At 53.6% G+C, this 16,717-nt stretch overlaps 1 protein-coding gene across 1 annotated transcript in view; it reads right to left on the reverse strand.

Moving 5' to 3' along the window:
* FARP2 (FERM, ARH/RhoGEF and pleckstrin domain protein 2) overlaps positions 1-16,717 on the reverse strand; it is a 108,790-nt gene that overhangs the window by 20,429 nt on the left and 71,644 nt on the right. The window contains exons 14-17 of the mRNA XM_047085476.1: positions 7,867-8,045; positions 3,470-3,559; positions 2,963-3,096; positions 2,489-2,570 (exon numbers count right to left, since the gene is read on the reverse strand). Of these exons, the coding sequence (XP_046941432.1) occupies positions 2,489-2,570; positions 2,963-3,096; positions 3,470-3,559; positions 7,867-8,045 (485 nt within the window). The remainder of the gene's footprint in view (positions 1-2,488; positions 2,571-2,962; positions 3,097-3,469; positions 3,560-7,866; positions 8,046-16,717) is intronic.

Genomic DNA, 16,717 nt, shown 5'->3' on the forward strand with positions numbered 1-16,717 from the left:
TGTCCTGAGGGGAACACTGTCCAGTCCTGAGGGGGACGCTGTCCTGAGGAGAATGCAGTCTGGTTCTGAGAGGAAGGAATGTCTTGAGGGGAATGGAGTCCAGTCCTGAGGGGAATGCTGTCCTGAGGGGAACACTGTCCAGTTCTGAAGGGAACACTCTTCTGAGGGGAATGCAGTCCAGGTCTGAGGGGAAGACTGTCCTGAGGAGAACGCTGTCCTGAGGGGAACACTGTCCAGTCCTGAGGGGAATGCCGTCCTGAGGGGAATGCAGTCCAGTCCTGAGGGGAACGTTGTCCTGAGGAGAACGCTGTCCTGAGGGGAACACTGTCCAGTCCTGAGGGGAATGCCGTCCTGAGGGGAATGCAGTCCAGTCCTGAGGGGAACGTTGTCCTGAGGAGAACGCTGTCCTGAGGGGAACACTGTCCAGTCATGAGGGGAATGCCGTCCTGAGAGGAATGCAGTCCAGTCCTGAGGGGAACGTTGTCCTGAGGAGAACGCTGTCCTGAGGGGAACACTGTCCAGTCATGAGGGGAATGCTGTCCTGAGGGGAATGCAGTCCAGTCCTGAGGGGAACGTTGTCCTGAGGGGAACGCTGTCCTGAGGGGAATGCAGTCCAGTCCTGAGGGGAACGTTGTCCTGAGGAGAACGCTGTCCTGAGGGGAACACTGTCCAGTCATGAGGGGAATGCCGTCCTGAGGGGAATGCAGTCCAGTCCTGAGGGGAACGTTGTCCTGAGGAGAACGCTGTCCTGAGGGGAACACTGTCCAGTCATGAGGGGAATGCTGTCCTGAGGGGAATGCAGTCCAGTCCTGAGGGGAACGTTGTCCTGAGGGGAATGCTTTCTGAGGGGAAACTCTGAGGTGAACACTATCCTGAGGAGAAAACTCCCCTGGAAAGAGCTGTCCTGAGGGGATAAATGACCTGAGGTAAATTCTGTCCTGAGGCAAACACTATCCTGAGGGGAAAACTGTTCTGAGGGGAACACTGTCCAGTCCTGAGGGGGACGCTGTCCTGAGGGGAATGCAGTCTGGTTCTGAGGGGAAGGAATGTCTTGAGGGGAATGGAGTCCAGTCCTGGGGGGAATGTTGTCCTGAGGGGAAGGCTGTCCTGAGGGGAACACTGTCCAGTTCTGAAGGGAACACTCTTCTGAGGGGAATGCAGTCCAGGTCTGAGGGGAAGACTGTCCTGAGGAGAACGCTGTCCTGAGGGGAATGCAGTCCGGTCCTGAGGGGAACGCTGTCCTGAGGGGAACACTGTCCAGTCATGAGGGGAACGCTGTCCTGAGGGGAATGCAGTCCAGTCCTGAGGGGAACGTTGTCCTGAGGAGAACGCTGTCCTGAGGGGAATGCAGTCCAGTCCTGAGGGGAATGCTTTCCTGAGGGGAAGGCTGTCTGAGGAGGACACTGTCCTAAGGGGAACACTGTCCAGTTCTGAGGGGAACGCTGTCCTGAGGGGAACGCAGTCCGGTACTGAGGGGAACGCTGTCCTGAGGGGAATGCTTTCTGAAGGGAAACTCTGAGGTGAACACTATCCTGAGGAGAAAACTCCCCTGGAAAGAGCTGTCCTGAGGGGATAAATGACCTGAGGTAAATTCTGTCCTGAGGCAAACACTATCCTGAGGGGAAAACTGTCCTGAGGGGAACACTGTCCAGTTCTGAAGGGAACACTCTTCTGAGGGGAATCCAGTCCAGGTCTGAGGGGAAGACTGTCCTGAGGGGAACGCTGTCCTGAGGGAAATGCAGTACAGTGCTGAGGGGGAAGGCTGTCCCGAGGGAAAGGCTATCCTGAGGGTAACACTGTCCAGTCCTGAGGGGAAGGCTGTCCTGAGGGGAATGCAGTCCAGTCCTGAGGGGAAAATTGCCCTGGGGCAAACACCGTCCTGATGGGAACACAATCCTGAGGGGAAAACTGCCTCAGGCGAATGCTGTCCTGAGGGGAACACTGTCATGAGGCATACGCTCTTTACAGGAGAATGCTGCTCTGTGGCTAATGCAGTCCTAAGGGAAAGCTATTCTAAGGGAGTCTGTCCTGCGAGGAAAACTGTGCTGAGGTGAATGCTGTCCTGAGGAGAAAACTCACCTGAAGGGAAATCTGTCCTGAGTGGAATACTGACCTGGGGTGAACCATGTTCTAGGGGAATCGTATCCTGAGGTGAACAGTGTTCTCAGGTGAATGCTGTCTTGTGGGGAAAACTGCCCTGGGGCAAATCCTTAGGGGTACGCTATCCTGAGGGGAGCTATTCTTGGATGAACACTGTCCTGAAGAGAACTGAAGGGAACGCTGTCCTGAGTGGAACGCTGTCTTGAGGGGAAAACTGCCCTGGGGAGAAATATGTCCTGCCTACAAAACTGTCCTGATGTGAACGCTGTCCTGAGGGGAAAGCTTCCCCGAGGGGAAAGCTGTGTTGAGGGGATAACTGCTCTGAGGGCAACGCTGAGGGCGCACTGTCATTTGCTAGGTATGCAGTTATCACACCAACACGTGGTACCTTTAACTGACGCATGTTCCTGAGCAGGATGTCCCCGATTCGTTGATGGCCGCCTGTGGAATGGGCACTGGAAGACCCTTCCCTGGAGTGGACAGAGATGGACAAATGCGGTCAAAACCTTGTTAAAACTTGCGAGCTGTACTTTGACGCTAGTGTGCCTGGCTGTCCTAGTCTTAGAATGGCAGTGAGATGCTTCAAGGTGGGAGGCCCGTATTTGACAGAAGACGGTAATGAGGCAAAAAAGTGGATCTACCTTTACTTCATTCTCTCTTACGGAAAAGGAAGAATAAAAGTGGCTGTTGTTACAGGTCTACCCCTCCCACAAGTTCTAAAAATATGCTTCGACCAAACAATGGTTCTTGTCAGTTAGTTTCTGAAGCTGGGAATTTCCTGAGGGCAGTGATACAGCTACATCGGCGGAGCTGGCCGTGTGGGGGTCCAGGGCAGGGGCCGCCCAAGCGTGCAGGGTGTTACCAGAGTGCCAGCCTCTGCTCCACCTCACGCAGGAAGCCTCTGTGGAACTCGTAGATGGGGTCTATGTTGGAGAAGAGCAGGGTCATCAGATCTGCAGGCATGGCGTCCTCCTTGACCACCGCACTGCGGAACCACTGCAGGAAGAGCTCAGGGTGACCGAGGAACCTCGCCCCCGATGGTCTGTAGCCATAGGACACACGGCACCGATCCCAGATTCCCCATTGTTCAAATCAGTGCTACAGCTATCCTCTTGGCTGATCACCCAATTTTCACAACATACGAAAACAGTTCTGGGTGAAAAGCTTCAAATGGATACTAGTTTTACAAAAAAACTTGGACTCGCTATTCTGACTCTATTCTTAGACAGGCTTGAAGGCAAACATGTTTAATAGAACATAAACATGTACATCTCATGGTGGCCAAGAGCTACTTCTCAGGACAGATGCTCTATTTCTGGTGCCGATTATATTAAAGAAGACAAAGTGACGAAGGATTTAGGTTTCATACCACAGTGAGAACTTCTAAATCCTTCAGGTATGTTCGTTCTGTAGCGAGAATCTCCTTCGCTATGAAATAGGCCTCATCTGCTGCCACGCTCTGCAAGAGGCACAGACAGTGTGAGCGTGTGTCTGTCGGCCACGTCGCCCACGCTCACAGCTCTCGCTTTCTTCTGCCCAAGCTGACATCATTGTGCGCCTTTCATCTGTAATTCCTGAAGGGATTTACTTGTGAGTCCAAACATAAGCCCAGATGGATCTCCTTCACATGTTTTTCCCATTTTATGTTATTTTTTTGGAGGGAGAAAAAAAAATCACTGTTCAAACATCAACATGTTCTGAAGCTTATTACTGGTTTTGTAATGAAATTACTGTTCTGGTATCGCTGCCAGGGGTGTAGCTGGTTAACAGATACATGTGTCCGTATACACGCATGTATGTGACTAGAAACGATTAAGCTGAACTCACAAAAAAGTCATTAAAGTTGCCAAACATTCTAACTGTGCCCAGTGTCAGAGCACCAGGCCGGCTAACACGCTTTGAGTGCAGGGCCAGAGATGACCCCGCCCTGGGAGCTCCGAATTCTCCGGCGTCACGGCCTCTGCCTGACTCTCGGGTGCCGGCAGCCAAATCAGCAGGGAGGGGACCCGACCCTCGGGAGCAGGAAGGGCTGCCGCAGGCCCCCCTGGGAACCTGGGCCACACCACACCCAGCTCTCGGCAGGCCAGCAAAGGACAGGCCGCATGCCCCACGTGGGTGGCCCTGCTCAGCCCTGCGGGGCTCCTCCACGCCATGAGCACCTCAGGTAGCCGCCTCTGTCAAGGTCCGGCTCGAAGGTCCCTCCTCCGTCCTGTCCCACCTGGCTGACACCCTGCTCTGTTCTATCCCTGCACGCTCCCCTGTAGCTCCCCCACCCGGCCGAGGACTTCTCTAGGGCTGGCTGTCCCTGAGGCCACCAAGCAAACACCTACAGAGCACATACCAACGGCACACAGGCACCGGGGACTCCCCCAGGAGTAGAGGCCCCCGCGCTGGAGCGACAGCAGTGGGAGGAAGGGCAGAGCGGGGAGGGTGGAGGCCGGAGGTGTGGGGCGGCCGCAGCCCCTGCCGGCAGAGACAGGGGGTCGGGTAGTGGGAGACCAGCTGGAGGTCAAGGATGGGGGGGACGGGCAAGAGACAGGTGAGCTGGTTACTGGTGGGGGAGGCAGGGCGTCTCTGGGGCCTACTGGAGCTCATTGGGAGGGGCTCGGATGCCGCGCCAAGAGCAGCATGGGGGGCTGGGGCCCGGCAGAAGTCTCCGTCCGTAGTGGGGAGGGGAGCAGCAGGACCCGGAAAGAGTCTCCTGGTCACGTTCTGGTGTGGGTGGAGGTCCAAGGGACAGAGGAGACAAAGCTGACTGTAATTTTGGGTCCAGGCCCAGGGACAAAGCTGCCATCCCCGAGGTGACAGGTTTGGGGAGGAAGGTGAGGAGTCGGGTTTGCACGAGTCTGGAATGGGCTTTCGACGCGGGCGAGAAGCTGACAGGGGAGGCTGGGCTAGAGGCTGCTATTTGGGGGTCCCTCTCCTCCCTGTGCCCCCGCCCCCAGGTGAAGTTGACCAGAGGTTGCCATGTTCCCACGGTGGCAACACAGTCTCATGCCTCCTGTGTGCCCCGGAGACCACCGATTTGGCCGTGACCTCTCCACCCACAGGGACTACTCCCCGCGGCCCACTCTTTCCAAATAGTCAACAGCTGCTCTGTCCCAGCAGCCCCGGTGAGCCTGCTCTGCGGTCACACAACACCGGGGTCCCAGCAGCATCTCCTTGGAGTGCCCACCCCTTGTTCCTAGAGCTCCAGACCCCCTCCCTGCAGAGTGGCAACCTTTGTGGCTCTTCAATTCTTTCTGGGCTTTGTGCTACTGAAACATGACTTTCCAAATCCTGATTCAGTCCAGTCTCTTTGACACACCCCATCTCCACCTGAGCTCGAAGTGCCCAGCAAGCTCTCGGGGGCCAGAGCCGAGAAGGAGGCCCACGTTCCGGGTCTGCAGCCTCTGCCCACCCCCGTGCGGCCAAGTGTCCCTGATCCTGGACACCTCCACCTGCACGCTGTCGGCCCGGGGGTTCTGGGTGGGGGATCCAGGGCAGGCAAGCTGGCTTCCTACCCACATTTCCTTTGCGTGGGGTCCCAAGCAGTGCCTTAGCCCTGAGTGCGATCCTGCAGAAGCAGGGTCACCCTGAGGTTCCAGACCGACTCCTCTTCTGAGGGGGATGAAAGTACCCACAGAGAAATGCTCAGAAACACAGCCACGGCAGTGTCACTGATTAGCTCACCATCACGTCACAGGCGCCACCAGTTGGTGACGGGACACAGGGGTGTGGCAGTCAGGAGCGGCTGACGGACAGCCTGCCTGCGTACCGAGGGTGGTCCGCAGGTTTCCAATGCAGTGAAAAACCTCTTAGGGAAACTCCCAGGGGAGCAGAAGCCCGGCCAGCCTGGCTGCAGATCGGTGGGGCTGGGACGGCACCACCCCGCGAGGAGTGTACTTTCTGCCCAGCCCTGCCACCTGTCCTCACAGGAAGCAGCCCAAGAGCCCCGGGCAGGGAGTGCCCCACAAAGCACCTCAGTCTTCGTCCCTCCCGAATACTGTCAGTCCTCAAGGATTTCTATTGGAAAGGGGGAGAAACAGCCAGTTAAGTGGGACACACTGGGGAGGAGGGACGCCAGGAAACAAGTGGGCGGGTTGCTCCCCACGGAGGGGGAGTCCGGCAGCCAGAGGCAAACGCAGAAGCCCCTCCCAGCGCTTAGCCACCGCTGAGGCCCTGCCAGGGAGTCCTCGTGGGTCTGTGGCCCATGTGTCTTAGCGCCGGCCTGCGGGCTGGCCGTGGGCAGCACTGAGGAAAGTGCCCAGGGACAGGAGAGGAGGCAGGGCCTGGGGTCCCCAGGTGCAGGGCCCAGTCATGGCTCTGTGAGCCTGTGGTGGGGCTCCCAGGTTCCATCTCTGAGGCCTGGTCTGGATGGGAAGGCCACGGCCACCCACTGGGAATCCGGCCGGTGACCCTCGCAAGTCTCCCTACAGAACCGCCTAAAGGATGACTATTTTTGTAGTGCGGAAGAGTAACAAAACAAAATTTAGTTTTTTATGCAGCTTTCCGGCCATTCTGTTTATGCACCAAAGCAACAGTGAGCTAAACAGATAATTGTTAGGTTTGCAAAATCAATAAACACCCCAAGCCAACAGTCTTGCTGCCAAACCGGGTTCGAGGGACCAGAGTGACCTCTGCCAGGCAGCCCGATGTGAACAGAGGCCTGAGGGGCGGGGACTGTGAGCCCTGCCCCCGGGGCCGGGGTCCTGGGATCCCTGCCCTTGCCAGGCGCCCAACGGCACATCCCGTCTTCCGGTTCAGGACCTGCTCTCTCTGACAGGGGCCCCGGGAAGGAGTGTGTGCTGAGGCCTCGCCAGGCCTCCGACTGGTCGACCCCACTTCGCGAGGAATCTCCCGCATCCCACGCATGGCATCCCTCGGAACAACTTCAGGATGAAACCCACGGCCTGACAAGGTGTTCTCCACGACAGCCCTCCCACGTGACAGGCACCTGTGAGGCAGGGTCCCAACCTGCTGGCGGCCCAGTTGAGCCTGGCTTCCTTCCAGCTTGCTCCTCGGGGACCCTACTCTACATAGGGGGACAGGTGCCCTCTGGGCCACCACAGTCCACCGCCCGTTATTTCAACCACTCTCTTCCCCAAGCCTCCAGCTGCCTGGCCCCTTTGTCCTCCCTTGTGTGCCCGCCCACAGAGCTGCCCGGCCAGGACCACCTGGTCTATGCTGCTGCTCGGGTGGGGGGGGGGGGCACAGGCCAGGAGGGTGGGGGTGGCCACGCAACAGGTGCCACTGCCTCTGGCCAATGCCTCATCCTCGAGTTGGGGCTCTCCGACCTGCCGGCCTCCTGTCCCTGAGAGCAAAGAGAAACCTGTGGGCATCCCCTCAACTTTCCACCGCAAAGCCCACACAACCCTCCTCCTGTGCTATCACGCCCCCTCGTGTGGACCCCACCCCACCCGGTCACTCCTTCAGAACCCACTCATCCACGAGACCAAAAAGGTGGGGGTTCCTGGTCACCCTCCCAATTACCCGATCGAGTGCCCAACAAGGGAGGGAGGGCAGGAGGCTGAGAAGTCCCCCAAGGCCCTACCATTCCCACCACATCCCCACTTGAAGCCCACAGGTGCCAGGAACGGCCATTCAATGAATAAGGAAGCCTGCCTGTGCGCAAAGGTGGCCGAGGAGTCCCCAGCGACGTGCAGCTCTAGGGACAGATTTCACTGGGCGAGCCAGCCCCCTGGGACAGAGCTCGCCCTGGGCCCCCCAGGCTTCCCTGCAAACCAGGCCCACCAGCGGCTAGCCTCTTGCTGGGGCGGCGCCCACCTTGTGTTTTGGCTCCTCCTCGCCGTCCATCCTGGCTCCGCCAGCGTCGCTAAGGACAGGGCTCAGGAGGGGGAACAAGCCCTGTTCAGCTGGGCCCAGAGTCACCTGAGATGCAGGGCTCAGGCTCAGCGGGCTCTTCCGGGTGGAGGGAGAAGGCTGAGGACTGTCCACGGAAAGGCCTGGAATTGAATGGGGCGGGGGATGGAGCAAGAAATGAGAAAGGGCCGCCACATCGGCCAGACACCACAGTTCTTACCGTGTTTTAGCCAACATTAGCCTAACGCTACCACCGGGCACCTTCTGGGAGGCATGTAAACAAAGCCTCTATCAGGTGCAATTCTCAATATGACAGAAAGCGAAACGAACACAGGTTGGTGGCCGGTCGACCCGATTTCAGAGACCAACCTACAGGTGGTTTGGACACCCCAGGGCTCTGAGTTTCTGGGTTTTTTTCTCGGTTCTAGACAAGATGCAACTGTGATGAGAATAAGCAGCACAAGGCCTGCGAAGCAGAAGGCACACCCTGAGTAGGGCGCTTCTGTGCGCACATTAACGGAAGGCAGATTGCGGAGCTTAGATGGAAGGTACCGACCTGGTGCTAACGAATCTGAAAAACAAAAGTGCGCTTTAAGGTCGCACTCCTCACTTAATCGTTCGTTCAAAAAACTGGATCATGTACTCATCATACTGTTTTCTACTTCCTTGAATTTTTTATTAACAAGGATTTTATATTGGCTTTCTAGATTCATACCACAACAGTAACTACTACTATTTTTCTTCTTAAAACAGGGTTTGCTTGGAACTGGGCAGAGGCCAAAGCATGGCCGAGTCCTAAGAGGGTTGACGAGGCATGCCCCATCCCACGTTTTGCAATACAGGAATTCTGTTATCAAGAGACCTTCAAGTCTGAAAGGGTTATTTCTAATGTTTTTCTATGGGAAATCAGTCAACTACTGAATGGCAACTTTTGGAGGTATCCTTAAAGCAGAGTTGTATGTAAGAAATTGAACCAGTTTAGAAGCTATTTATAATTGAAATTTACCTCAGGTTTACAAATGGGCATTTTAGCTCTTATGCTACTATTACTCCTGACTGTGGCTAAGTGGGCTTACGGAATGCGGGCACCTAAGTGACTTGGCCAGGACCCCTGGTGCCTCCCCACCCCACCTCAGCCCATCCACCATTGGCTTCAAGGCGAGATCCTCTTACACCGTAGACAGAGACTTCAAAAGCAGTCACCTATAGTGACCAGCTAATAAAACCAAACCTTGGCTTATTTGACCTCAAACATGCACGTGTGCAGGCAGGTCAGTGCAGAGGGCTGCCCGGAGGGCCGGGTGAGCATGGCACCAGGGAGCCCTGGGGCGCGGCCGGCAGGCTTGATTTTCACATTGACAAAGGTGGAGTTCTGGAAGGCTGCTGGTGCTGGCGGGGTCTCGCCCAGGGAGGGGGTCCCGCCTTGGAGGGGAGCTACCAATGCTATGAGGGCAGAACTTTCCTGTGGGCCTCTCACCATGACGGAGAGTGAAAACTCAAGCAAACATTCACTGACCAAGAAAACCTGGACGCTGTTAAGAGCATGAAATTATTAATCAAATCAGAATGTGCTTTTATTCCACATTAATTTAAACAAATTAGAATTTCCTTTTATTACACATTTAAAACATGCTAAAGCAACCTTGAAATCACATGGGCTTCCTTCGTGCCCTACTCATGTGCAGGAGCCTAGTCGCTTCTGAAGAGGTCAGATGGGGTCGAGGGCTCTGCCGGCCCCTGTGGTGCGGAGGACCCCTACGAGGGAAAGCGGTGTTTCCAAAGATGAGCTATTTTAGGACTCCTATCCAAAACCCTTTTTGTCTCAAGCAAGCTCAGAACTGTGTCGGGAGATACTTTTACACACAGGAGAATTCACAAAAAAGTCTAGAAGCTCCTAGCAACATACCTTATTTTTCACAACTGTACTGTTCAAAGTGTGAGAACTGAGATATTTCATACTCATTGGTTATGAAAATAAGGTAAGTCCACTGCTCCGCTCTGCCCCCCACCCCGCCCCATGCCCTGCGCAGCGCCTCCCTCAAAGATGGGTGGTCCTACCACAAGGTCATAGTGGACGGTTTCCCAGAAAGTCACTGTGAACTTGACTTCATGTTTAAACAGCAGAAGGTGATGCTGGAGGAGGTGGTCCTCCCTGAAGTGTCACGGATGGGTGCCATGACCCGTGGGGTCGGGCCGGTCGGGCCATCAAACTAGAGAATGCGGCTTCCAATACACGGCCCTTCTGATGAACTTGTGAGAGGAACCACCCTTCCAGGACGGACCGCTCATTTGGAATAAAGCATTGTGGTTCCAGGGAGGGTACAAGCCGTCATTTGATATTATCACTGTGGACACTTACTTGACAAAAGTCGTCACCTCACAATTTAGTGAATAGATTAAAAAGTACCACAAACTGCTATTAAACACCTGTTTTTATTAAATCTGTCAGCTACATCGAAACAGAAGTCATACCTACTTCAAATTATGTGAACACAGATCCTACACGACAAAGCAAATCTGTCAGGAGACACTTTTCCAAGCAAGTGGCAGTGAGCATGGAACCCGTCTACACTGCTGCTGGAGGCTGCTGGAGTGGGCGCCACGGCTCCATGCCCTATCCTGTGTGGGTCAGCCTTAGTACTGCATCTGAGGTCACCAACGCGTACACTGCACACGGAGAACACAGGCGTGGGCTGTGGCTCTGTGGCGTGTTCTTCCGGAGTGACAGAAGCCAGTGGTGTCCACGGCCTGCTGCTCTGGACCCTGTGTTGACAGCGCGCAAGGGCACTCACGTTAGAAGCTCCCTGCCATAGCAAACCCTGTCATCGCTGACATACCAGGATGCAGATCTGAGGGATTTTTGAAATGCTAAGCCGTCGTTTCAGATACCACGGAACACATTTAGCCTTAACGGACACGGAAAGAGTCTTCAATATTTGTGAAAACAGACTCCCGTGTCCGAGGTCCTCTACGGAAAAACCGCGAGAGTACTATTCTGAGTGACAGGGTCCCTACCATTGATCTACTCAGACACAAAGGTGGTGCTCTACTGTGTCACCGCAGCATCAAGAATGACCGGTTCCGGGGCACCTGGTGGCTCAGCTGGTTAAACATCCAACTCTTGGTTTCGGCTCAGGTCATGACTTTACGGTTTGCGAGTTCGAGCCCCACGTCTGTGCTATCAGCACAGCCTGCTTGGATTCTCTTTCTCTGCCCTTCCCCGGCTCACACGCTCTCAAAATAAACTTTAAAAAGAAAAAAAAAAAGAATGACCAATTCTTCTACTTGTGCATGAGGAATTTTCAGAAATTCTTCCATTTCCAGCATCAAATTATTTGAAATTGATAGACAAAAATGACAGCTACGTTCTACTGAGCTCCTCATTCCTGCTGGAGTGGCTCCACGCTGTCCACCCAGTGTTCAAGACAGCTCTGCACTCAAAGGGCCAACGTACAAGGTTTGATTATCTTTGAAAACACACATTCAAAACATCTCAAACTGCCAACAGGAAGCAACTCTGACAGGTGATGTTCTTTATTTCCAAAAATTTCTAACTATTTATCTTGTAATTTTTGAAATGTCATTTTAAAAAGCACAGTATTACACTTCTGTGATCATCTTCACCTTATCCATCTAACTAGCTGGGGAGAGATAACAGCACAGAGCAAAATTTAGGCTTATTTTCATTTCGTACCTTTAAATTCTTTTTCAAAACCCCGTAATGAACTCTCTTGAAAATTCTGCCTAAGGTGGAAGAAGAATCAAGGTTCGGTTTGGAAAATACAAGGTCAAGTCTGAAGGATAATACGATAGCAAGAAAGTAAGATCTAGAAACTCCTTTCGTTTGAAAAATGGATCATTAATTCCATAAATGGAAAAGGCTAAACTGTACAGAGAATTCAGGTAAATGTGAGCATCACAAGTTAGCAGAAAACCACTTCTGGCTCTGCTTTTGGACTAGGATGTCGGGGGTCACTTTTACACAAAATCTGGCTCAAAAATAAGAGTGGAAGGAAAACGGCGGGCGCATGGGGCACAAACACCAGCTCGTCGCCCGCCGTGTTACCGCCAAACGGCAGAGGAGGGCTGACTTGTGCCGCACCTTTCCACGGCGCTGTGGTGCTCACCCACAAGGCTGTGGGCCGGTGTCCGGCACAGGGGGACCTCAGGGTGTGGATGTGGCTGTGGTGACCTGAAGTGAAGAGGGAGACGCCATCGTGCACTGTCAATCTTTTCTTTTGTTCTAAATAAACAGGACTCTTTCCCTGTTAAGGAAAACAGGTATTGTGGCCTACAACACAGTCACATTTTGGGCGTCTGCAGGGGTGAGGTCTCTTGCGTGTGGTCCAGGGTGCCCTGCATCTGGGTTCTAACGGAGGACATGGGTCTTCTGAACCCACTGCAGCATCGGGGACAAGGTACCCACAACCAACTATTCAAAAAAAAAAAAAAAAAAACCCACAAAAAAGCCTGTATGTGATGTTGTTAGGAAACAAATGTAACCGAGATTGACATAATTCAGCAATAGAAGTCAGACGGTTTTCACCCTTCTAACCAGTCATCCTAGAGATGAGATGGAAAAGAGAAAGCTTTCAGCAGTTTCTTGAAATCTGGATTTGTTAATGACACACCTCCTGGGGACCCACGTGTCGCGGGAGGGAAGGACTTCCTGTGGCACACCAACCCTCTGAGTGGGGAAGGGACCACCCATGCGGGTTGTGGGGTGTGTGCCAAGGTGCTTTTCTAGAAGGCTGCTGCTGCTGCCACGGCCCCCCGGTTCCGGCCACACCAGGCGCCAGGCACCGCGAAGCCCCAGGGAGGAGACCGGCAGCCGCTCCCAGGGGCCCGTGTTGCTCAGAGCACCAGGAGGGAGAGGTGAGAGCAGCATCTGCCAAGCTCCAGGACCCAGCGGGGGGGGGGGGGGGGGCTGCACAGGGGCGGGCGGCTCCGTGGGGGCAGCAAGAGCTCGTGTTGGCCAGAGGCGAAACTCAAGTTCAGACTCTGTGTAGCTGCTGTGCTTTGGGTCGGGGACTTCACAGGGTTCCAGCTGACTCGGGGAAGAAAAGGCACAACGTTCTCACCTTCAGAATTAAGAAGCCGCAGCAGGTGTTTTGCGTGCAGTCTAAGCCTAAGGACCACGTGTTTGTCCCCAACGCTGCAGACAGCGCCACCCGAGAGGTGCGGTGCGGGGCCCCGAGCAGCAGGCCATGGCCCCCCAAGTCCGCCTGCATGCTGGCCGCACCCGTCAGGCCCTGAGATGGAGTGACCCCCGCGAAAGTGCACGGCACCCTCCCCTGCTGGCCTTCCAGAGGGCCGCCTGTCCACACCTGAAGCAATCCCGCCAAGGTGCCTATTCGCTGCTCAGAAGCCTACGAAGTGAAAGAGGCGCCAGTGAAGAGGTTGTAGAAACAAGATGTAGCTGTTCCGGAGATTCGTTTAATACGCGAGACCATCTTTAACATATATAAACCAAAACTATAAAAAAAGGAGAGGGAAAGGAAGCTAAAAATCCCATTTAAAAGTTCATAGTAAATATTTCCTTATTTTATTGAATAAACAATTAAGTTCTGAATTAGTACATATCTGTGAATTTATAAATGGCAATTTCAGTGGAAAACAAATTCTGTTAAGTACCACAAAGGAGGCAACATCCGTGTTTTCTTTAGAGAATGAATAAATTAAGTGCGTCAGGAAGTACCGGTTCCTTTCCTCTGCATTTCCTAGGGGAAAGTAGATGTTTTTAGGCCAAAGATAGCACTTTGGGACCTCACAGCACAGCCACCAGACCTCACAGAGGGGCCAACCAGGCCACCTGCACTCCAGCCAGCTGTGACAAGCTCTGTAACTTCAGGACAAGGGCCAAAGAAAAACCCTGGCAGCGTGACTCCATGCCTTGAGAACACACACTGAAATTCTCAATTCTCAACTGTACGCGCCTGGAGAAGGTTAACATTTTTGTCTGTGAAGTAATTGTTCTAGAAATGGATTTCTTTTTTGATGTTCCGTGAACCAGGAGAGAATGGTACCTTGAAGACACAGGCACTGGCATCAAATGTCACACAAACCCATGGCTCATGGGGAGATGGCCCACGTGCCAGGTGGGTCCTACGTGATTGCAGCCACGACACGAGGGGCGCTCGTGGTGACTCATGTGGGGCGGCAGGTGGAGGAGATCGTCACTGAAAATCCACGTATGTCCACACAGGACCCAGTTAGAAAGGACTTTGCCAACAACTATGATGAACAGATGTACAGGTTTCCCTGTAAGCTTTTTGATGTCCTATTTTTATTGTCCATCCATCTACCATTACTGCTATTTCTAAAATGTGTGTTGTCACACACAAGGTACTGTGATGAGGTTGGGTGGTGACAGATGGCGGCCCTCCTCACAGCAAGCACACCCGATGCCCAGACTTGTCCAATCACTGTTGTACAACTGACACTAACGTAACATCGTGTGTCAATGACACAACACACTTTGTTAACTGGAAAAGGGGATCCTGACCTAACTCCATACTCAGGGAATTCCCTTGGAACACAGAAAAGGCACACAACCAGACCTAGCGACTCATAAAGTTACACAGTACACACCATTGCCTATTTGAGTGCGGTCAATCTTGCTAACCTGAAACCTTACTATTAGACTTTAGATACTCATATAGTGGTGTATGTAAAATACTGGACTTTGGAAACTTAAATACAAAAATAGACTTGATAACTAATATAAATAAATATTCTGCCTCAAGCAGGTGTACTCTCAGAGGTGGACTTCATGGAGGTAACAGGCACTGTCTATGGCCCCAACACTCCCGTCTGTGATGGGGCTGGTGGGTGCCCTCCTGTGGGAGGTCAGGCCTGCATCTGGCCAAGGCAGGCAGCACATAAAAGGAGAAAACCGTTTACACTGCAGGCACTTTTCAACTACACACTCTCAGCAAAGTGGCCACTGACATAAGAAGTGCTGGTTACAACTCTGCACAGCTCACTCAGGTACGAACATCCATCCTGTGATCCAGGAATAAGGGACCACCCTCCCAAGACGGCCTCGTGCACATGAGGGCTTCCAGAGAAAAGACGATGGTCATAAACAAACAAAAGAAAGACCCAACGATGCTTCAGGAAGTACTGACGCTCAATCCGAACTGCTCCAGATATTTTGATATTTGTGGTAAAGCATCTCTTACTAAGATAAAACAGAACAAGGTCACTGCCTGAACTATCTGCTACAAGCAGAAAGGACATAATTTGTAGCAGGAAGCGTCCTTCGGGCTCCCCTTCCCCGGGTTTCTAAAGAACTCCCTATGTGTGGGGGTTACGACCCACCCGGAAGCAAAGGGGGTTGGTGGAGACGTGAATGGCAGGCGCCTCCAAGGAGAGCCACGACTGGTTTCCAAGTCACTGACTTCACTAGAAAGGGAGACCCGCCAACCTAAACATAGTATGAACACTCTGGAAGAGAAAAGCTCTTATACATTTCTCCAGATCTTGCCAAAAAGCTAAACCTGAATCTGAACGTAACAGCTGTCCCAGTGGTATCCACAGAGCGTCTGGGACCGGGCTCGTTTCTCAGCCGTGCTGCCCCACGTGCTGATGGCACAGAGGTGCCAGCCTCGTGGGGCTGCGGGATGAGGGCTGGTGGGTGAGGGCACGTGCTCAGCGGTCCGCACGTCTCGGGGCTCAGCCCCCAGAGAATCAGGGGAAGGGCAGACAGGTGACAGCATAGGCAGGGGCGCGAGCCAGGACCAGGGGCCTGGCTCCTTCTACAAGTCACTGGCACGAAGTGGGTCTTGTCAACGAGAGAAGGTGGAAGAGCGGTCACTGCCACATGTGTTGAGCAGAGTGTGTTTAGAGCCGGATCTGAACAGATCAGGTATTAACAGGCCCTTCAGGCACCAGGGCAAATTCAAGTACATCCCTGGTACTGGAGGATACCACAGGGTTATTGAGGATACCACGGGGTTATTAAGTTTGCATGACTGTCTGTGGCCCCATGAGAGAAGGGGTCACGTTTCAGAGATGCACGTAGACATTCTGAGGAAAGGCATCGGCATGTCAGGGCCCACAAGAAAATATTAGAGCACCAAACGCGGAGAAGGAAAAGGGGCAGACGGCACAGGCACGGTCGGACTCTGGTAACGCTGAGTGGGGTGGCAACGGGGGTATGTCTACTCCCTTTTCTGCTTTTGTGTATTTTGAAAACATTCTAAATAAAAAGCTAAAAAATCAACTCTAGAAAATGAAGGCTCACCGGGGAAACAGAACTCCTTTACAGGAAGGCCTGGTAGAAGCTGTCGGAGAACAGCCTTTACTTGGAATCTGCAGGACAAGGGTGGTGTGATGAGGTCCTCCCCCACCCGCCCTGGCTGGCTCCGACCCACCCACGTGGGGGCTGCTGCCTAGGCACCCGAAACAGGACAACTCAGGTTCGCTGAGCCCAATGCCAGGCACTTTCATTAGGAGAGAGGCAGCCCTCAGGACGACCACAGCCCAGGAAAAGCATTTTCCATGGAACACAGATTAACTCCTCGCTGCACAGACACAGGCAGGGTTTGTTTCTGAGTGACCCCAAGGGAAAGACAAAGTGTCTGGAACATGCTATTCTAACTTGTGGTTCCTACCTGTGCAACCCTACCACCTTCTCCCTCGCTCACACCGTCTCTTCACAGGTACTGGTCAGCCAACACGAACGACACTGCACCAGGCTGCCTCCACGCTGGACACAGGCCAGGTCTCAGGAACAAGGGATAGGATAAGCGAGAAGGACCTGCAGGCCACAGTGATGAGACGGTGCCGCAGGTTTAAGGCAGGTACAGAA

Source organism: Lynx rufus, unplaced genomic scaffold, assembly GCF_022079265.1.
Source record: "Lynx rufus isolate CCGP_SWC_20201006 ecotype Redwood Valley unplaced genomic scaffold, mLynRuf1.p SCAF_2, whole genome shotgun sequence".
NCBI lineage: Eukaryota > Metazoa > Chordata > Mammalia > Carnivora > Felidae > Lynx > Lynx rufus.